The 23,139-nt window shown below is 40.5% G+C and overlaps 1 protein-coding gene across 1 annotated transcript in view; it reads left to right on the forward strand.

Moving 5' to 3' along the window:
- Nucleotides 1-20,214, forward strand: part of LOC149288427 (astrotactin-1-like) — a 130,660-nt gene extending 110,446 nt beyond the window's left edge. Inside the window, exons 17-23 of the mRNA XM_089491715.1 lie at nt 6,583-6,854; nt 7,903-8,036; nt 14,129-14,280; nt 14,896-15,031; nt 18,135-18,235; nt 19,362-19,545; nt 19,977-20,214. Of these exons, the coding sequence (XP_089347841.1) occupies nt 6,583-6,854; nt 7,903-8,036; nt 14,129-14,280; nt 14,896-15,031; nt 18,135-18,235; nt 19,362-19,545; nt 19,977-20,214 (1,217 nt within the window). The remainder of the gene's footprint in view (nt 1-6,582; nt 6,855-7,902; nt 8,037-14,128; nt 14,281-14,895; nt 15,032-18,134; nt 18,236-19,361; nt 19,546-19,976) is intronic.
- The last annotated feature ends 2,925 nt before the right edge of the window (nt 20,215-23,139 follow it).

The following is a 23,139-nucleotide window of genomic DNA, read 5'->3' on the forward strand; positions in this document are numbered from 1 at the left end:
AAATAGGGGTCGGCCATTCATGGTCCGACCATATTCAAAAATAAAGTCACAAACCTCAAGGGAAAAGGACGTGCATAGAGAAACCGCCTAGTGTGACTGTGCACTCAACATGTGCAGGGGCGTGCAAACTGCACATGGTGACTCCAGCATATGTGTGCCGGGGCAAATCAACATCTCGGGCTCTATGCTTTCCCGGCCCTAAGGCCAGAGGATCAGTGTTTCCCCACCCAGGCCATAGGGGTACTACACTTGATCTTAGCCAAAAGGTCGACAAGCGATAATTTTTTTTTTTTTTTGCCACTTGAATTTACGGGCAACAATTACTACCTCTTTTGCCATGGAGAGTTTAAGCCCGATATGGCAGCAGCCGGATTTGAACTTACAAGCAACGGGGTGGAAGTCCAACGCCAACACTCTTATTCCAACAAACAAACAAACAAACAAACAAAAACCCTAACTAAGCAACTTTGAATTCTGCCATCTGGGAATACCATTACATAACTTATGGTGGATAAAGGTGATGGAAAACCCTTCCACTAAAATTAAGGGGGTAGTAGAAGTATTATTTAACACTCATCTACAGACACCAGACAAGCCAGAAGGCTTGTTTTTTCCTCAGAAATCTCATGGTGCTGCCACAACCACAAGGGATTCTGGGTATGCACATGCAAATAAGGTTAACAATTATTAGAGGCAAAAGGCGATAATTGTTAACCTTATTTGCATGCGCCTACCCAGAATCCCTTATGGTTGTGGCAGCACCATGAGAGGGAAAAACAAGCCTTCTGGCTTGTCTGGTGACGGTAGATGAATGTTTAATAATGCTTCTACTACCCCTTAATTTTATGGTGATCTGACTATTGCATCTCTTCCCGAGTTTTGTCTAAAGGCTGTCCTGTACAGCGGGCAATTACTTTCAAGGGATCCATGTATAAAGTGGATATAGAGGCAAAAAGCGATAACTGTTGACCTTATTTGCATGCACCTACCCAGAGTCCCGTGTTGTTGTGGTAGCACCATGAGATTGCGTCTCGGCCTTTTGGCTAAGATCAAGTGTAGTACCCCCTATGGCCTGGGGCGGGAAACACTGATCCTCTGGCCTTACGGCCGGGAAAGCTTGGAGCCCAGGATGCTGATTTGCCCCGGCAGAAATGCTGGAGTCACGATGTGCAGTTTGCACGCCTCTGCGCATCGTGAGTGCGCGATCCACTTTGGCAGCCTTCCTTCTATTACACGCTTTTCCCCTCGAACCTTTTAGACTTCGAGTCAAGCTGAATATTTTGGAACCCGGCTAGGCCAGAAATGGCCAGCCCTAAATTATTTATTTCATCACTTCGTTATTCACGAGTGCCTATTAATTTGTTGGTTTTTATGGTTACCGAACTCACGGCGAGGCCAATCACTACGACTTGGACGCGATTTTGGCACTATGTTTTTTTGGACACTGTTTTCTTATTTTTAGAGGCAGTGAAGCTTGTCTTTGCTAGAGGAGGGTAGGGAGCCTTATGGCCCCTCTGTCAGGACTCGGGTGATCAGGTCGGGTAGGAGCCCATGCGCAGGGGATACTTGGGGTTCAGTATGTAACCCACGGTGCATGATTATGCAAACAAAGACACCACAAACAGAAATCCAGGTAATGCAGTGTATTTCATGTATATAACAGGGCCAGCAAATAAGGGTAATATAGTCTAAGCAAGTAACCGGACGTATGGCAAAATAAAATACAGGTAATAAGTCTTTTGGCAGGGAGCCCGCTTGGAAGGGCGCAACAGACAGAGAGCCCGCTTGGAAGGGCGCAACAGACAGAGAGCCCGCTTGGAAGGGCACGAAAGGCACACAGCCCGCTTGGAAGGGCACGACAGACAGAGAGCCCGCTTGGAAGGGCACGACAGACAGAGAGCCCGCTTGGAAGGGCACGAAAGGCACACAGCCCGCTTGGAAGGGTACGAAAGGCACACAGCCCGCTTGGAAGGGTACGAAAGGCACACAGCCCGCTTGGAAGGGTACGAAAGGCACACAGCCCGCTTGGAAGGGTACGAAAGGCACACAGCCCGCTTGGAAGGGTACGAAAGGCACACAGCCCGCTTGGAAGGACACAAAGCAGGGAGTCCACTTGGAAGGACACAATAGCAGGGAGTCCACTTGGAAGGACACAATAGCAGGGAGTCCACTTGGAAGGACACAATAGCAGGGACCCAGGAACAGTACAGGTGCAGAGCCACAGCAGGAAGGTCCATAGACTTCAATACAAAGGCCCTGACTAAAGGGCAGGGCAGGTTCATAAAGGCAGGGTAATCCAGGTAATAAGGCCCAGCTGGATGTAGACTAGGGCTCAACCCAGGTAACCAGGCACACCTGAGTTCTGAGTGCTCCAGAGGGTGGAGAGTGGCCACTAGTGGTTGCAGATGTAAACACCACAGGTATAAAAAACCCATGGTTCAGGCAGCAAAAAAATTGGTTCCTGACAGTACCCCCTCCCCAAGGAGCGGCCTCCGGGTGCTCCTGGGACTGTAGAGAGGCAGTATCAAAACCTGTGGTAAGAATTCCTAGCCCTAGCACGTAGAGCTTTTTCAAATACGTGCAGGTCCTCCTTTCTTACTACAGTTCCGTTGGAGGCAATGACGCAGTCTGAGGAAAGGTCATCTGCAGTGCAGTTGTAAGACATAGTGGTATTGGATGCTGGATGCATAGACATGATGGCACTGTTCCATACTCTCTCTTTCTTGGCTGTCCATGCACCAGGGGTCACGAAGCTGCCCTGTACCCAGGGCACCTCTGGGGGCAGGGGGGTAGTACCTGAACTGCACTGGTTCAAGGCGGGAGAAGCAGGCTTGGTATGGGAAGCACTGATGGAAGGCCCCTTCTTCCTCAGAGATGGAATAGGGTCATGTATCTTTGCTATCAGTCCAGAGGTGATACTAGGGGCTATGGTAGTCTCTGGTGTATCACACTTTGCTGAGGTAGCAGTGATAGGAGTTGCAATCACGGCTGAACAGAAAGCAATAGGAAGTTCATCCATATGGGAGCAACCCACACTGCCACAGACTGTAGGATCACAGACGCTGCATTCCATCACAGAACAATCATCAGGCTTCAGCTGGACATCCACCGGAGTTTGAGAAGCACCAGGAATCACCAGGGTTGGTATATACTCCATGGGTTCACTATCCTGGGGAATAAAGCTACTTCCCCTTTTAGCAGAGCTCTGTGGTTGTGACGTAGACTGCTCAATCGGTACAGAGGGTTTAGGAGGTTTCAGAGGACATTGGGTGATCCAGTGTCCCTTTTTGCCACAGTAAAAGCAAGATTCCTCATCACGCCTTTGTTGTAATTCGGTTGTGGTAAGGGGTTCACGTTTCCTAGATTTCCTAGGAGATTCCTTTTTAACACTGGTAACAGGCTTGTTGGATTTCTCAGGTGATGTAGCAGGTGTAGGTGAATGGTCTTCATGAGAGTGATTGGAGTTGGAGTCCCAGATTTGCATTAATGATTTGCACAGTTCAAGCAAGCATTCTCCTATCATTTTGATGACTGAAAGTAACCCCGCTGACTCCTTGTAATGGCCTTTGTATTCTGTCGGGACTCGGGTGATCAGGTCGGGTAGGAGCCCATGCGCAGGGGATACTTGGGGTTCAGTATGTAACCCACGGTGCATGATTATGCAAACAAAGACACCACAAACAGAAATCCAGGTAATGCAGTGTATTTCATGTATATAACAGGGCCAGCAAATAAGGGTAATATAGTCTAAGCAAGTAACCGGACGTATGGCAAAATAAAATACAGGTAATAAGTCTTTTGGCAGGGAGCCCGCTTGGAAGGGCGCAACAGACAGAGAGCCCGCTTGGAAGGGCGCAACAGACAGAGAGCCCGCTTGGAAGGGCACGAAAGGCACACAGCCCGCTTGGAAGGGCACGACAGACAGAGAGCCCGCTTGGAAGGGCACGACAGACAGAGAGCCCGCTTGGAAGGGCACGAAAGGCACACAGCCCGCTTGGAAGGGTACGAAAGGCACACAGCCCGCTTGGAAGGGTACGAAAGGCACACAGCCCGCTTGGAAGGGTACGAAAGGCACACAGCCCGCTTGGAAGGGTACGAAAGGCACACAGCCCGCTTGGAAGGGTACGAAAGGCACACAGCCCGCTTGGAAGGACACAAAGCAGGGAGTCCACTTGGAAGGACACAATAGCAGGGAGTCCACTTGGAAGGACACAATAGCAGGGAGTCCACTTGGAAGGACACAATAGCAGGGAGTCCACTTGGAAGGACACAATAGCAGGGAGTCCACTTGGAAGGACACAATAGCAGGGACCCAGGAACAGTACAGGTGCAGAGCCACAGCAGGAAGGTCCATAGACTTCAATACAAAGGCCCTGACTAAAGGGCAGGGCAGGTTCATAAAGGCAGGGTAATCCAGGTAATAAGGCCCAGCTGGATGTAGACTAGGGCTCAACCCAGGTAACCAGGCACACCTGAGTTCTGAGTGCTCCAGAGGGTGGAGAGTGGCCACTAGTGGTTGCAGATGTAAACACCACAGGTATAAAAAACCCATGGTTCAGGCAGCAAAAAAATTGGTTCCTGACACCCTCTCTCTCTCCAAAGAAGGGGTCACTCCCTTGCGGGAGTGACCTGAAGGCTAAAGGAGTCTCATCCTTCGGGTTGAGACTCGAAGATCCGAATTTGTCTGGGTTTTCCCTTCGGGGGAACCCAGTATCGTAACAGGCTTCTGCTGCTTCTCGCACAGAATGCTGCACCAAGGAGCACCCACCTCGGGCTCCAAAAAAAAAGCACCATGAGATTTCTGGCCATCTGGGAAGAAAACACAAAGGACCATGGTTTGGTGTTTGTATCAGTCATAGAAACATAGAATTTGAGGGCCATCATTTCTGCTGTAAAGACATCAAGTATTCCTACTAGATATTTCATGACATCTTTTTTTTTCCAGCGGGGTTGCCTAGCACTTCTCATTTATATTCCGTACCCAGACCAACAACAATGTATTCACAATGTTCTTATCCTTTAAATTATTAAAACTTACCTTTAAAAGCAAAATTTATTCATGTTAGAGAGAATTTGCCAACACCTGCCAAGATGTTTTTCAATGGCATGTGGTAAAATATTTTCTTTGGGAGCTGGAATCTTAACAAGAAAGAAAATGTTGTGGTTTGAATATTTTATGAGTTTTACAATTAATATTTGAAGTAAGAAGATGAACAAATTTCAGAACAGGGAGCGTTCATTACACAATAGAGACACAGTACGTGGGAATGTGTTAGGAAATCAGAGTGCAGGACACAGGCACTAGAAACATTAAACGACTGTGATCAAAATCTAGGGTTGCATTCCTAAATAACACCAATCACATCAAGTAAGAGTTAAATCCAGATGGTTAACTATGCTTGGGGGCAGACTAGGTACAGGTGCTGCTGCTTAATCAACACGGTAATAATAGATATAAATTAACTGCTATAGGTAATCAGAACACTTTAATCTAACGTGGAGCCCAGGTGTAGGGCAGGCACACCTAACATGATTTGTAGACCACACTAATCAGCACCTAGATTTTTTGGGCACCTGTGATCCATGTACCGTCTTTTTCATGGTGAAGAATAATGATAAGGAATCACCTGCTTTAGTTTTCTTCATCTGTTAGTTGGGTGGGTTCTATACACATAGGAGGACTCTCTCTGGATAGAAGAAGAAAGATATTTTCTTCTGCATTATCCACAGATTAAAGACCAGTCTAATTATGAGGGATGAGCAATCTATGCAGATGTCCAAGAAAGCAGGTTGAAACCCTGGGCTCTAGCACTTAAATAACACAGCAACTGAAAAACAGAGCCAATGGCCAACCAGGTATTTGCCTTATGGTAAGTCCAGTCCTGATGGCCAGTGTCGAACCCGGCTCCTTAAGACATGCTAAGCAAAAATACACCATCCTTGATGGATTTGTAGATATTTAGATGCTACAGTAAATCCATAAAAGATCTCAAAATGCTAAATTGGAGAATCGGAATGTTCTGGAATTATAGCTGTTTTTTATCCACTGATCACAAAAAACAATATTAAAAGAATACAGATGACACTTTTGTAGTAGGAATGTCCACCAAAAGGATTGTGCCCCAATATCTTTTGCTTGCATTCCTTGTGCTTCGATTTAACTATTTTCACAGACAAATCTCTTTTCGAGATGAAGACGTTCAGAGCTTTTATTGTAGATTAGAGGACAAGTACTTATTATGGAAAATTCAATATACGCCTGTGCCAGGAAGTGATGAAAAATATAAAAGAAAAGAAAAGGGCCAAAAGTACAATAAAGATATCTAGTTGACTCTAGTTGACTAAAGACTCCACTGACACTTAAAGGATAAATTCATCCACAGATACATTCCAGCTACTTTAAATATATCTAGTGCATTACTATACTATATATCATTGTTTTTGGGGATCTTTCTAGAAACAGGGGTCTACACCCAGAGAACACTTTTGTCATTGCATTGTGCTTTCTAAATGGGGATCATAGTACAAAGAAATGTCCTCATCACATTATCCTCATTTTCTCACCCCCCCCCCAACCTGTAGGAAATACCCCATCGGACGAATCAGAGGAACGAGAAAGAGAGCCCAAGGTGCTCACATTCCCTGAATACATCAACAGTCTGCTGGACACTGGCACCCGACGTCTGGCACAAGGTCTTCGCATGGAGTGTCAAAGCCAAGGCCGTTGTTCCTCCTACTGTCAACTGTGTCACGTCACATCCAGCCCTGATGCCCCACCTGAACCTGTGCTATTAGAAGTCACAAAAGCAGTCCCCATCTATGAGCTAGTTACAAACAACAACGCGACCCAACAGGTGAGGCCAGCCTTATAATGACCAGTTGTATTGTTGTACTGTATATATGTAAAATAAGGTCTTTATAAAATATTTGTATTAAAAATATGATTGTTATTGTTGTTTTCTGATCCTCACCAGATAATTCCTTAGAAGCAAGTTATTGTTAGCCGTTTCTGTTAGTGATTGCCAAATCCTTAAATACATATGTTTCTTATATATTAAAACTCAGGACTGCAAAGTGAGTTGCTAGGATATATTATTTAAACTGAGATTTGTGGGTAGCTAGGCAGCTATTTTACCTACCTGTAAGACTTTATTTACCTCATCTGCCACTTTATCGGACATCTACAAGATATTTTCATCTTAGTTAGATATTGCATATAGCACAACCACATTTTTCCAGCTAGTGTTAATGCATCTTCCTACACTTAACGGTAACACATTAGATGTCCAAGAGCATTTGAACACATCAGATGTAAAGATCATTATGCCAGGCCACAATTTTACAGGTAAATCCACTCTGCTTGAGGGTTACATTCCATCTTAATCAGAGCTAGAAACCCCTAGGCACATATGTGGAGCATGGTCAAAAATGAATGCGCTATTGTCAAACAGATATAGAGATATATGACAGGGGCATCATCATATCAACCTCATTTGTCTTTCCTGAGGCCCTTGAAAGTGCTTTCTATGCTTTGTGATGAATGTGGTCTTGTATGTAATATAGGATGTTCCGCTGTGCATATGTTGCTGTGCTTTGGAGTTATAATTCCAGGAGAATCCATCTTCATTCTATAAAGTTAGTAACCTTGTGCTCATTTGAGCTTTACGTCCCAGGGTTGCTACTGGGCCATATCTCTTTGTCATGCTGTTACTACTCTGTCCTGTACTCGCCAGAGCGGAGTTTCACATTCTGCTGTGCGTCATCATGTTATGGTAGAGTTAACATCAGTGCAGGGTTCTACACACAGGTATCTGTCCTCTTGTTATAATATCACAGGGTTCCATGCTCTGTCTTTCCTTTTGTTACTACAAGTTTCTATGCTCAGCTGTCTGTCTGTCTCAGTTACTACAGGAAGCTGTGCTCAGCTGTCTTTGGTGCGCTGGGCGCGGAGATGTAATTGAGGATTGGTGTCGGTGTGACTCCACTGCTTTCGGTGTAGATGGCCTCCCTACCTGTGCTCCTCTACCACAACCTGTGTAAGGCTCCTCGTTCTCAATCAGGGTTTCTGCCTTCAGCTATGTTCTACAGTGTTCCTTTCCAGCATACTCTAACCGTCCTGCATGCACTGTATGTGTATTCACTGTATCTGTCTAAAAGTAATGTCTATGTATGAAAGCTCAGTGTTAATTAGCTTTGGCTTCCTTCTTCATTTGTCTGGATGAATGTTCTTCTAAATACCCTCAAACCCATCTCCTTTATCACTGTCATCATCTGCTTCGTGTGAGTTGTGGCGTGTCAGAGCTCTTGTGTCTCTAACAGACTTTTTTTTATAGCTTTCTCATCTTTTATATGTTGCAATAAAATATGATTTTATTGATGATCATGTTTCACAATTCTCTGTCTCATATTCTGTGTCACAGATTTCTGTGTGTTGTGGGATATGAGTAATAATTTAGATTTTATTAGGTTATGGATCAGAGCCTAATGAACAGCTATTTCTCATAGGCTCTATATCCTAGTTCCGTATATTTCAGAGGCTGTATGTGCCAGTTTTATGTACCTCAAAAGACTTAATTTACACAGATCAAATTGCCAGACCTATATATTTCATGCCACAGGGTTCTAGCGTCTTAAAATATACTGTATTAATACCCTAGATATATATAATTTTACCTTCTGCAGGTCCTAAAACTAAAACTTACACATACAGTAAGTACCTAAGGAAAAGCAGGTCAATATATAGAAACATCATCAGTTTGTCCTGAGAATAAAAAACCTTTTGCCTGTGACGAAGGGGGGTGATGTTCTTTACAGTAGATCTAGTAAACATGGCAAATATTCTGCTGATATTATATATTTATAGATGGTTTTAGAAGATGGTTTTAGATGTCCACAGCTATGCATCTCAACATAATGTTTCACAACATCTTGCATATTGATTTTAAAATATGCTTGTATATCTCAGAGATTGGCTCTTATCTTTGTGCACGATCACATAGAATTGTCAAGTTTTTTGTTGAGTGTGAATTTGCATGGATTTTTACAATACATGATAAAGCATGCAGACCATTTCCAAAGGACCACCATAAGCAAACATGAAGAGGGAAATCGTAGTTGCATGCTAAAAGCACCTCTTAGTGTATAAGCTAATGAAGTTAGAAGTTATAAAACTCCATTACCAAGGATAACTTTATGCAGTGTTTGAAAAACTCATGGTTCCTTCAGTGGGTATGCAGACCTTTTGCACAACCCACTCTAAAGACACCATACATTATAACACATTTTCTACTGGCAGCCGGCGACAACCGTCCTGTAAAGAGCAATATGCCAACTACATGAAACAGAGCAGTTATGGGGGCTTGGATTATGCCTCATCGATGGTCGGACCTGATTTTGATATACAGTTTGTGATCCATTACAGCAGCCTTGAATTCACCACTACTTTCCATACCAGGGACGGATTTACTCCCAGAGATACATGCCCTACAGGCTGAAACGAGTTTGATGGAAACCCAGAATCTGTTCAGTGCTCTGGAGTAAAACTGAAGTAGCTCAATAAATCACATTTTGTCCAATAACTACAATGAAGATTGAGTACTAGTGTACAGAAATGATCAAGACATATGCAATACATTACACACATGTGCATTTATCATTATACCCATAGACTACATGTAAAAAACAGTCTTGTACATTTATAATACCCACTCAAGTTCCCTGAAACAAGTATGCCACACTATGATTCATTGGGACCAGTTAAGAACAATGTTGCGAATGTTGCATTGGAGCCACAGCCATGTTCCCCTTCCCACTACAATATAATCAGTTACACTGTAAGTAGTAGAGGCTAATACAGTGAGGAAATGTAACATGCATGGGATACGGTTATCCCAAACCATTGACAAGACCAAAGACTGAATAACGTTTCTGGATTTTACAGGGAAAACAAGCAGACTTCATGGGCCGAATGGTTCTTATCTCCCATCAAATTCTGTTTCTATGTTTTAGGCACATCTATTTGAACAAATATTTAAATCTAAAACAGTCTCAAGACTTTTCTACAGAAAGTTTATTGTTGATGGCCCTCTATTAGTATGGAACTTGTCAGAGTGAATGAATGGTGGAAGACAATTTACAGGCCCTGTTTTCATACTCATTGTGGCTAAAGAGCTTGGAAGAAATTCTGGGTTGATCAGATTTACTCCTCCAATGTTCACAGTGAGTAAAGGGATCTTCCAGTGGTTTCTAGAATTTCTTGTACCCTGGTTTTACTTGTCCCTTTCTGTCTTACTTCCAAGATAACCAAGTATGCCTGGGAGGATATAAAGTAGGTTGAAAAGCTATTACTCTGTGGAGTGGAACTCCAGAAAACCCTTTTTTTAATACATGGATTTTTTTAACTAAAAGGAGAGTTGTCAGGGGAGATGTGGATTTAACTCCTTTACTTCACTAAGTATTATGAAAATGCATAGTAAATAAGCTTCTGCTGCAGGAAGAGCATGGCTGGCTCTGTATAATGTGTAGTTAAATCAGTGACATTTCTTCTCACCCATTAAATTATGCATTATGCCAGGCCAGCCCTTCTAGCAAGAGGAAGCTATGATTGTTGTCCCTTTGTAAGGAATAATGAGGTGAGGGAGCTGAAACCACAACTCTCTTGCAAACACACCTGCCTGCCCTCTCTTTAGTGTATATTCAATTCTAGGTCCAATAAATTGAAGACATGGAAAGTGAAATGGTTTCCTTAACTTGGGAATACATTCCTAACGTATGACATTTTTATGCATCTGCCATCCCCATTGCAGACCCCGCTCAATTTGTGATTCAGGTGAACTTTATTGCAACTTGTCGAGGCTATATACCAGCACTGGATATGATACAGAACTGACTCAGTGGACACCACCTCCTTGAAGAAAGCAATGCTTGAAACCATTGTGTGCTCCTCCTAAACAGACAACAACCACATGTTATACTTTGGACTTCATCTCAACTATAATAGAGTTATTATTTAACAATATAATGGCTTGATAAGGGTTCTACTTAGTACGCCTTTCTCCAAGCAATCTGTGAAGACCCTACAACACATCCATGGTTTGTTATTGGGGTTTGTATATTTCCTTGTTAATTAATTGATACATTGTTCATCCCATATGTTTCACTAGAAGTTTTTTTGTGTATGTCTCTTCTAATTCATTTTCCAGTGCCTATATATTCAATGACACTTTAAGATTACAAAGTACTTGGGACCTTATTGATAAATGGCAACATTATGTGGATGGTATCGCTGCTTACTCACCTGGGGACCACCAACATGGTGTAGCAAAGGGTCGCTTTGGATACTTCTAAATAATAGCTGGAAGTTATTGTATTTTGAAGTAATACGCTTATTTTGATTATCTCCCTCAATTATATTCTGCTAATTAATGTAAACCCATTCCAATTCATATCACGATTCAACCCGAATCCCTTTACATGTCATCATCTCCACTTCCCTTTTCCCCAAGGATTTTCCTATACCATACACTATATGAACTGGAGCACTAACTTTAGTACATCAGCTCAAAAAGTATTGGTTTACATGCTCACTACTTGGACCTGTACATGGAAATTGATGAGTGGATATGAGTCTTGGGTCAACATTGATTCCTGGCCAGGCCACCCTTGGTTAAAAACCTTGTTCCTCTGTATTAGACAAAGTATGCAGGAGATCTCTACACTTGGCTACAACCTTGCTATAAATCTCTGTTTAGATAGATCATATCTTAGCATGTATGTGACATCAGTGAGCAAACAGGGAATGTGATTACAGTATATATATATATATATATATATATATATATATATATATATATATATATTGGATATTGTTTCCACTGATGTAAATGTATGAAATGTACTAAATGAAACATGCTTTACATGAGATCACACATCATGGGTGGTGCAATTCCTAACCTGCATGATAAGTGACAATGGGGGTTGGGGTAAAGAGGTTTAGAATTGGAAAATCCCACAAACAAATACATATATAATACACTTACAGACCCGTTTTATATGTTGAATTATATGTGTATATTGTGTATATAAAAAAAGAACCTTCAGTGTTGCATTTGGCCAAGTGTTCTGCAATGGCCAGCAAAGTTAAAAGGTGAGATCTCTTCTCTTTTGGATTACCATTAACATTTAATATCTCAATGTATTAAATGAATATGCCACCCTTCTCAGATGAACCCCCGCTGCTGATAAATCCGCACACTTCTTGGGCTCTGTGAGTCATAGATCAAAACAAATGTGGGACTCCATCTAATAAGTATGTTGATAGAGGACGAGAAAGGGAATGGGAATTTCTGCCCACTTACCAACACCTACAACCAGTTTTCTGCACGCTGATTAGTACACAAGGCACACATTCCGATATGTACAGATCAGGAATACAGTTAAGATGGAGAACAATTCTTATTTCAAGACACTGGACTCAATCTTCACAGGAACAGTCCAATTAAATGGCATAACTGTGCTCATTACAATGTATTGAACTTGTGTATTGTTTTTACAACGTGGTGGCATGAGTATGTGATACAGATAGTAATATTACCCCACACTGCAATAGCATTTTCAATAGTGAATTATACAACCTGAGTCAACATCTTTATTCATGATGAAATAACACGTTTGTTCTATTTTAAAAACATGTTCTCGATTTCCCTGCACAATGGAAAGAATACATGAATTCCTTAAGAGAATGTATATTTGGATATCATGGAATATAGGAAGTGCACCTCTGTGTAAAGTACATTGCAGCATCTATTCAATATCAGCAGTGGTGTATTCTGGCCTATGCCTGGGGCGGCGGGTAATGGGGGTCAGCAGACTGTCTGCCACAAGACAGGGAGCCAATGAGCCTATTATTGGGGCATCGGGCTCCCTGTAACACCACTGCAGTGTGGACCATTTAAAATCAATGATGTGATATAATGCGATAATGACATCATATCCTGATGCTCAATTGTAAGAACGGCGGCGCAGAGGGGGATAAATAAATATGCCATTGATTATAAATGGCTTGCCTTCCTATATAATAAGAATTTGCCACAGATTAAATAATATTTGTCTAATTTCAAGATTGTTTTCCTTTTGTTTTGTTTTTTCTTTTGCAAAAATACTACATTTTAACCAGTGAGTTTGCTGCAAATGAAAAATATTCTAAGGTTAATAGTTATTGGTCTCAGAAGAGAAAGTATCTTCAATTACAATTATCTGATATTCAAGTAGTTTTACTTTGGAAGGACTAATTTAGATAGATCCTATGCTACTGGAAATTAATTTTAATCTTGTTTTTGTCACACAATGTTGCATATTAAAAACTGCTATCCTGCCTTTGGTTGCATGTTACAGTATTTATTTCATCGTAGCCACTTTGTTAAGTCTGGCAGGTTGGGTATCAGGGAATGTTTGATCAGTCAGGGATTGCGTATCGTACATTTGAACAGCATTCTGTTTTATCAGAAGCAGCAATGTTTGTACGTCATGTAAGGCTCAAACTACCAAACACACTGTCTTGGCCCAATGGACTGCTATCAAGCCTTAGAAGTGAGTTTGGGAAAGGTCCTTTGGATTGAAATATTGCCTGGGTAATACTTGTCAACAATGCAGCCACTGAAAGTAACTGTACTGTGCAGGACTGAGTACCCCAACGGCTTTGTTATATAACTGGTTAGCTTTGATGTGCTGATGCTCTTCAGCTGTGCGTCATAGAATCTCATAGATTGTGTGCCATTGCTTTTATTTCATGGAATGCGTTCTAGAGTCTTGTTCCTCATTGAATCCGTGTTGTCTTTTCATCTCATGGGTTGTATACCCGCGAGTTGTATGAGTGCTCTCATTGTTATTGTCTATCTTGTGCTCTCTTCTGTGTGCTGTCCTATGCAGTAGGTTGTTGTTAGCATGCATTCATTTCTAACAAGTTCAGTGTTTCCTCCTCTCCTTCCTCATGGGTTGTGTGCTGCATGCCTTTAAAAAAAAAAAAATTATTTAAATGGATACCATGGCCTTTACTTGTGTCTGTCTTGTTATTTTGTGAGCTTCTTTAATTTACTTTGGCTACAAGTCACATAATTTCCCTTCCCTTCAGGCTTCAGCTATCTGTGCTGCAGGAACCTAGCAGTTCCCTCCTGGTGTTGGACTGGCAACACACAGAGCCCCCTATTGGCGCACGCATTGTTGACTATCTTATCAGCCAAGAAAAGGTCTCCGATCGAATGGACCTTTCCAAAGTGGATACAGGTTTGAATGCATAACCATTTCATTCCCATTCACCAAACAATACATGACTTCCTTTTTTTTCTAACACAAAAAAAGATCCAGAAAACATAAAAACATACCTTGAATACAATGATATCAAGAGATACTTACTTGGTGCCCTTTTTTCACTGTTTTGCATATATGTGTAGATGTATCTTCCTTTGTTCACATTTTGCAATTTCTGATACAAACACTGTAGGCAAAATTATACGTACTATGGATAGAAAAAATTCCACCACTTTGTCTTTCTTAAATTAGTAATTCTAGCTTAATTACTGCATTAAATATTTCATAGACAACAGAATCAAGGCATATGTACTAGTGATAGATAATATTATTAAGCTCTGTAGCACTTTAGAGGATTTAGACTATAAAATAGCAATGTACAACCCTTCTGCTGCTATGAAACAAAACTGCCATAACCAGCAGAAGATAGGAGTTGTAGACATAAAGCAATTAAGAGCCTATAGCTTTCCTAACCCTAACAGAGGGACTTCCTTCTCTGATGGACAGATTTAATTTTCTTTCTTTTTTCCCCTTTTCTTTCTTACGTCTTTCTCCTTCTTTTCATGTTATCCCCATACCTTCATTATTCAGAGACAGTGCTGAGTTTTGTGGAAGATATAATCTCAGGAGCGAAGTCTCCATGTGTGATGCCGGCTCAAGTCCCCGACAAGCATTCCTCAACCATCTCACTCATTACTCGCTGCCTGGAGCCTGACACTACTTACACGTGAGCTACACTCCCTCATCGTAGCATGTTGTACCCTAGGTAGAGTGGGGAAATAGGTTATAACTTAACTTTAAAGACCCGGGGCTGTTCTTCTCACTTGTAAAACAGACAGAAGGAGTAAAAACTCAAAATTAACAATTTAAATGTCTTCTGGGAGAAGACCAAAATTACTGAAGAATCCTGTATATTGGCTTCATGTCCCTGGTGTTATCTTACCTGCTTTAGTTGAGGTACTGGAAGATATGGAGGCAACAAAACATCCTTACGATATTTAACCCACATTTTAAAAGATCAAGCTTATCAATCATGCTGTACAGACATCTGCCTCATAACCGTACTACATGATCTGCTTCCCTTGACACTGCATTCTTTCTCTTTTTTCTGTTCTCAACATGTCCCTTTAATGACACCTGCTTGATGTCATTTTTCTATTCTTTATGGTGGAATTTTTTTTTTTTTTCCTTAACTTTCATTGTTGCAAAGAGATGACGATAAACATAATATTAAAGATTAAAGAAATGCTAGTTTTTCATCTTAAATATTAAGTTATGTTGCAAGGACCGATATATGGCATTGTAAAGAAATGCTAGCTTCTCATCTTAAATTTTAATGTATGCTGAAAAGACCTATATATGGAATTATTATTGGTGAATGAATGAATGTTCGATGATATTGATAAACATTGATGATATTGATGTCAATGCTCTTCCAGCACACAGCTATAAAAAATCTTCCTCATATATTATTTTAAGTTTCTCTTAAAATATGGGTGAGAAACAAACAGAGATGACAACAAACCCACAGCATATACAGGAAACCTCTAATGAGTCAGAACTATTTGGCCAGTGACAGTTCCTTTATCTGAAAAAAAAACTTTTTAGTTGCTCACCAAAGTGCAAATGATAAATAAATGGCACCTTTACATTCAGGGTCACAAAGATGCTCCAGGTAAGCATGAAAATACAAAAGAAATGTATATAGTACAATAACACAATATATAGCGGTAATAACCACTCACTCTGAATAGAGCAGACAATTGCTCATTTTATCCACGTCAACTGTTCCATAAGGTTTCTGTGTTCTGTGCTCCAAACCTTGACATTTAAAGTGATAAAAGTTTTTTTTTATTTTACTTGGAGCATCTTTGCAACCCCAAATATAAAGGTGCCATTTGTTTATTATATGCACTGTAGGTGTATTGAGCACTCTGTTTGCTATATATTGTGTTTTTCACTATTGCGAATAAGGGCGCAGGAGACACATTCACATATTTACAATTTCACAGTGATAGCCTGGGCTGTACGTGGCAGAAATTGAAACAGATCTATTTCACCTGCAGTATCTTATGGTATCTTAAGCTTGACCATAGAGATCGCAATGGACACCTTGGGAGGAAAAGTGTTTGGAGTAACAAATAACAAATACAACAGTTGCTTAAGCTGCTAAAATTAGTTAAGAGAAGTCTTAGCAGGTCTAAAATTCATTTCATTGGGCTTACTTCATGTGTGTCTTTCTTTGGGACCTAAACCCTTTTGATCTTTTTTGCTCCCTAATGTCCAATTTTACTAGGAGCTCAGAATGTTTGCGGAGTATAAATGTATTCCGCACACATAGAGGTTATAACACTGTGTACATAAATAGTAAATAGAAAAAGGGACTAGAAATGAAATTGTATAGATAAAATGTATTGTTTTTCTAACAAATGATTTGCTCTATTACATAATCATCTATCAGTGAGTGAAAATAACGTGAAAAATACCGTAACCAGACCTCTTAAAACAAAAGTATCCCTTTCCAGACCATTGAACTGTTTTGTGATATGCATTTGGGACCAGGTTTTATTACCTTTCCCTAGTTTTACCATGATAAATTGCTTTTTTTTTTTTAAATAAAAAAAGTATTCATTTTATAAAAAGCACCAACGCTGCCAAAAACATGCCATAACATATAGTCTGTGCTAGTCAGTATTGACATATACATTGCATAAATAGAGTCATATTTTGGACAGCTCTTTGACACACATAAATATTAGTGATTTATTTGTAGTGTGCGTTAAGATATTTTGCCTTTTCTTTTGGGATATTACATGGCTGGGTCTTATTAGACTTGCGCATTTGTATTCAGGAGAACATGAAAACGAACACGAATGTTGTGTTTTCTTTTTAACAAACAAACAAATATCTTAAATCTTCTGTCGTAGACTTAAGGGGTTAATACAGGAATCAGTAGGATCGCGCCAGGATTTAATGGTCCGTAAGAGCAACTCTATTGGTTGCCGGCAGGGTGCTCATCTAGTATCAACCAATGAAAGGCAGCTCTGACAACCACTCTGAGCAACTTGGCCTGGGAGGAACAGGGATTTATGTCCCCCTGCCAAAGGGCAGGGCAAGATACACCTCGGGGCAACTTGGCCTGGGGAGATCAATGGCCAGGATTTAAAGGTCTATAAGAGCAACTCTATTGGTCGCCGGCAGGGGGCTTGTCTGGCATCAACCAATGAAGAGCAGCTGACGTGATCCTATGGATTCCCATATTAACCCCTGCTATACTACGGAAGACTTAATAAGATAGGCTAGAAAACCAGCAAAAAAACAAGAGAAAAATGAATACAAAGAACGTATACAAATATTCGCCCAAAACAAACACGGGAATGAACGAATATGAAGATTTTTTTCCCCAAATACAAACACGAAGACTTTGCCGACACCCAAGTCTAGTAATTTCCATGCCACATATTATACTTTTGATCATGTAAATATGAGGTCCTTATATGTTTGGGATGAACAGCCCTGGGTTCACATAAAAAGTGCCACAGCATCAAAAATCTAATTCTGTACTAGTTTTACATCCAAAGTGACATTTTCCATTGTGGTTAAAATGATAGGTGTATGCAGTCTAGAAGGCTGTATTGATCAGGAGTTGGAGACATCCACTGTTTTTGGCATTGTAAGCTTTCGAGCGGACGCTTTTTCCTAATGTATCAGTTTGTCTTACTCTGTCAGTTCTAGTAATTCTAAAATAATAATTGCAAATGCTCTTTTAATGATAATACTTCAGCACGAAAGACAGAGCAGTATCTTTTGTTCTCTCCATTACTGGCCAGGTTCACGCTTTGGGGAGTGGATAATACAGGCCGTCGCTCTGAGCCAAGCTATGTGACAGTAAAAACCCCTTGCCCAGAGGTGGATGATGTGAAATCTCAAGGTAAGCCTAGCTCAAGTTGGGTAGAACTCCCCAAAATCCTCCTATCTTTCACTATTTTGCTCCTTGCAAGCATCCATACAAACATTTGCAAAGACTTTCTTAGATCTGTGGGTGTCTAGATCTGCGCTTCTCTACATTTTAATAATATGTTATCAGCATGTGTATCCTGAAGTGTGCCTATTCTTATGAGTACCTCTCATCTTTGTGAGTATAAACACAATTGGTGTTCCTATCTAATTAACAATTCTGGTACCAAGTAATAAGTATTGTGCAGTCACCGTGACAACTAATGGAATGTTCTTCCCAAATCCCCTACTTTACCACTTTCCATCAGAACTGATATTCATATATAATAACCACTCATTCTCTATAATATCAATACAATTATTTCCAGAGACCCCAAGCTTGTCCTTCAGAGGATAATGCTGTAGCTGTTCCTCAAGCACCTGCACTCGTGTATCTCGCCAGAATGCACAATACTATGGCAATGGGATGCTGATCTCTCGCTATATATATTATGGGAGTCGGAGCATATATAATAGATTTCTAATGGCTGCCTTAGCTCATGGTAACAAAGGTCCTTGATAGAGATTTTCTTGCAATCCAGAAGTATTCACGCCTCATAAAACCCTTCATAAAAACCTAAAATCATTGTCGCTACAGAAGCAAATTGCTTAGTAATTCTAATTAATTAAATGTTATAAATTGCTTGAATGTTCTTTTCTTGGAAACACAACCCTAACTGCTATGTTTTCTATATTCAGTGATATTTGTTATGGAGGTTCCTGCAGTTAGGCTGTTTTGGCAAACCAATTAAACCTAATTAAGACTAAACTTAACAACTGTTAAAGATGATAGAGAATATTTTAAATATATTATAGTTCTGTCTTTCTGCATTCCTGCCATATAACGTAAAGTACTTTTAAGTCCTATTTTTTTTTTTTTAAATAATGGGTTTTGGATAATTGGAAATAATTAGCGGCGCCCTGAGTCACTGCACAAGGCACTGTGGTTATTATCTTGCAGTCGAGTAAAGAAATGATCATGCACCATTAAATAAGTGATGTACATTTTACTTGGATTCTTATACCCCTCATTTTAAATGACTTACGTTATCCTTCCCCAGAGGTAGCTGACAAAGTATACAATCTGTTTAATGGTTACACCAGCGGAAAGGAGCAGCAGACGGCATATAACACGCTGCTGGAACTGGGGCCCCCCAACCTTCACCGGGTGCGCTATCACTACAACTTGCACTTCCAAAGTTTTGGAGAGTTCACCTGGCGATGTGAAGATGAGCTGGGACCCAGGTAACACAATCAAAGTGTCATCTGTGCGATGTCATGTCCATTTGTGATTTAAAGGAAACATTTTATCTTGAAGATGATTAGTTTGGGGTGTTTTTTCATTTTATTTTCATATAACCTATGTTCTTTAGTGGAATTATCACATCTCTACCGGTACATTTTGGCTATGACAACTAATGCATGTAATATATACATATACTATACTATACTATATACATAAGTGCACTGAAGTACTTGAAATCATTGGAAAAAATAGAAATGTCATAAATTGCCTAGACGTGAATCCGGCTAAAGGGTAATATTACTGTTAGATTTTAGAAATATTATGTTAACTACTACAACTCGGGAACGTTCCAGGTGTCAAAGGTCATGGCTTTCTTTTAACTGTTCTCTAAATGCCCTGGTTAACTTCTGTTTTTCTCTGGTTCTCCAAGAAAAGCGGCCTTGGTGCTGTCGCAGTTGGACGCATTAAGTCCCTGGTGTATTCACCTTCTCAATGAACCCAGGATCAGCCTGCGTCGGTCATCCCTGCGTTACCTGGCGTGTCGATACAGCGAAGTCAAGTCTCATGCAATGAACTGGACTGACCTGAGTCGCGATCTGAGAAAAAACTGCGAAGAGCAAATGCTTGTTGTGTTGAGCAGTGACTATGGAGACAGTAAGGATAACTGAGGAAAACGCTTCGATACCAGGTACAGAATGCGACTGGATATAAAGCAGAGAGAGGATTTAAGACCTGAGACCCATTGCTGGACTGGCCTCATTCTGAACTCTCATCTCTCTCAATGAACGAATCCATTTTGGCCAGGCTGGCTTCTAAAATTAGGGTTATTGCAAGCAATTAATGAAAAATCACTATCCACACCGTTCTGAATTGTACAAAAGGGGATTGCCAGTCCTTTCTTGAATCTCAAATATTCTACAGTATTTAAACTACACATTTCCTGGTTGTGGACATGAGTATTTAAATTGTATCAGATATTGTCACCGGAAGGAGTTTACCATTTTCACTGCCTTTGGAGCTCCCCCTGGTGGTGAGAGGGTGAAAAACCATAGAAAATGGTACATAATATCACCTGCAGCACAAAACGGTAGCAGTGTTCTGAGTAGCTGAACTTAGGAAGGAGAAATGTGTTGTGCGTTAGAAAATGCTTGCAAGTGTCTTGATCTGTTTGCACTAAATACTCTGTTTCATCTAAGGTTTCTATCAAAGTGCAAGTAATGGCAATAGCTTCTCCGGCTCTGCTCTCCTCTAGCTTTCTCACAACCTATTTCAGTCCAGAGCAGTTCACACAGTGCCTGATTCTCATATGGGAGGGTCAACTTATCCTTGTCTTCCAGGTGCAAAACTGGAATAATAAACAGCTATGAGTTTGCGCCAGAAGGAATCCAAGTCGTGTCTAGCCACCTACTTCAGCTCAATAGTTTCATACTGATCTAGGTGAGCCTAATTCTGTACTCATACTCTGTTTACCGCAGAGCCTTCATACATCCTTAGTGAACTCTTCAAAACCTTCATCTGCAAACGAATTTCACTGAAAGGCAAGGTACACTAGAACCAATGTCAAAATCAACCCAACGTCACAGAATCAATACTTGAAATGAGAATCCGAGTAACAAACGTTTCGCAACTCAGGACAAACTTTAACGTTATCACTTAAGCACAGGTGTGTACAATGTTTCACCAGTTTCCACAGGTTCTCCTGTGCTCAAGCAGGGATATCCTTTAATTCTGATCTTTAACGGGCCATTTAAGATACATGTTTTCTGGGGTAGACTGGTAGCTCTCATTATGAGGTGGAAGACTAATGAAGTAGTTTAGGCATAGAACGAAGAAGCACGCCACCTGGTCAAACTAGTAATACCCAAATAATTCTAATGCTATTCCAGCTGCTATATAGGATGTCCAGAAAACCTACTAAAAAAACCTAGGAAGTAACAATTCTGAAGCATTGTTTAAAACCTGTTTGCACTTTATCCCATTGCACCACGTAACCATATCCGATCCGAGAGATTACTAACATCACTATCCTCGGATCTGAGCAGCCCAAACGTCAAAAGCTTGTATGGCCAGGACCAAAAGGTTCTTGGGCACAGAGTGGCGTAAAAACACTTACTTGACGTGGATTTAAAAGTTGGCATTTTTTACAAAGTAATATTACAAAACATATACTTGTGTCAAAATGTTTTTTAAAGCTGCAACATTTTCAATATACTCCTGGATTCCTAGACATGCTGATAATGACGAAGGGTTTGTCTGTTTTTGATTCTTTGCCCACAGTTACACGGGCGGCTTTGTTTGCCTATGCCGGCTTCTTGATACATGGAACAGAGTTGGGATTGCATCATGTGTACGTACTAGTCACCCTGATCTCATGGGGTTGTGATTGATAGTACAGCTACTGGATCACCAGGGATCATTGCATTGGCCTGTTTATTAATGCCAGGTTCAAGAAGAGAGAAGAGGGTTCTCTACTTAATTTGTAATCTAAAGGGTTTAATTCCTCCTTAAATGCAGTTTGGAGTTTTAGATCAGCGCCCCCAGGATATACAGTAATTACACCTTTACACTTGAAGCATAATTTATAGGAGAAAAGCACAGACAATGCACCTTTTGTGTATACTGTAGAAGTGATTTACACCTTAGTTAAGAAATTATGTTTTATCACAAATTTGCAATGTGGTCGACTTGTTTTAACAAGTGCATTGATGCTAAAAGCATGATAAATTTATCTCTGCACTTTAAAAAAAAAAGAAAAAAAGGTCCGGGAATGGAAAATTCAAGTAAGACCTGTGATTAACCGACTGAGTGCCAGAAGTGGTATATTCATTCACAAATTCTGATGCACATTCTTTTAAGAACAGATCTACCAAAGGACCAAATTTGCAAAGATTGAGACTGACACAATGCTCAAATATTATTTTTTTTATCATGATTTTGATGTCATTGTAAAAAGTAAGTTGTGAGAGAATATATTAAAAAATATATATTAAACAAAACAGTGAAAAACATAGAAAAAATGAATGATATTATGCCCTTTTGAATAATCCATTGAACAGGCAGATGAGAATACTAAACAGCCTAAAATGTTCCAACTAGGGATTCTGGCATTTGGTCTCAAAATCCTGTGTCTTAGTGAATCTGTTCCAGTTAATATGTAGGCCAGCTCTTTAAATTCCACAGGGTGAGCAAGATCGGTGTCTTGGGTGCCATGTCTTTTCTGGATGCATCCAAGTGCCACCCAAATCCCTTCTATTTGAATCCTTTCCACGCATTGTTCATCCATCAAATGCATTTTTTTTTGTATAAAAGAGCTTTTGAAAATTCAGCATTCAAAGACTTTGGATACCATGACAAGACTTTTTTTCAGATGGTGAATTAGGGTAAATTTGCACATCGTGCTCCGTCCTCTTATCATATAGCAACATTCTGCTCACGAAATGTTGGTGAATGCATGTCAAAAGATTCTTAAAAACACCTAAAATGTTACATTACAAGGAAGGGGTAACACGTTTACTGAAAGTGATGCCACTGAAGAGGGACAAATTCATTTTAAACCCTATTAGTGTATCACATGATACCCTAGTAGCAATAAC

The sequence above is a fragment of the Sceloporus occidentalis genome, unplaced genomic scaffold, assembly GCF_023333645.1.
Source record: "Sceloporus occidentalis isolate IW3139 unplaced genomic scaffold, rSceOcc1.0.p SCAF_51, whole genome shotgun sequence".
NCBI lineage: Eukaryota > Metazoa > Chordata > Lepidosauria > Squamata > Phrynosomatidae > Sceloporus > Sceloporus occidentalis.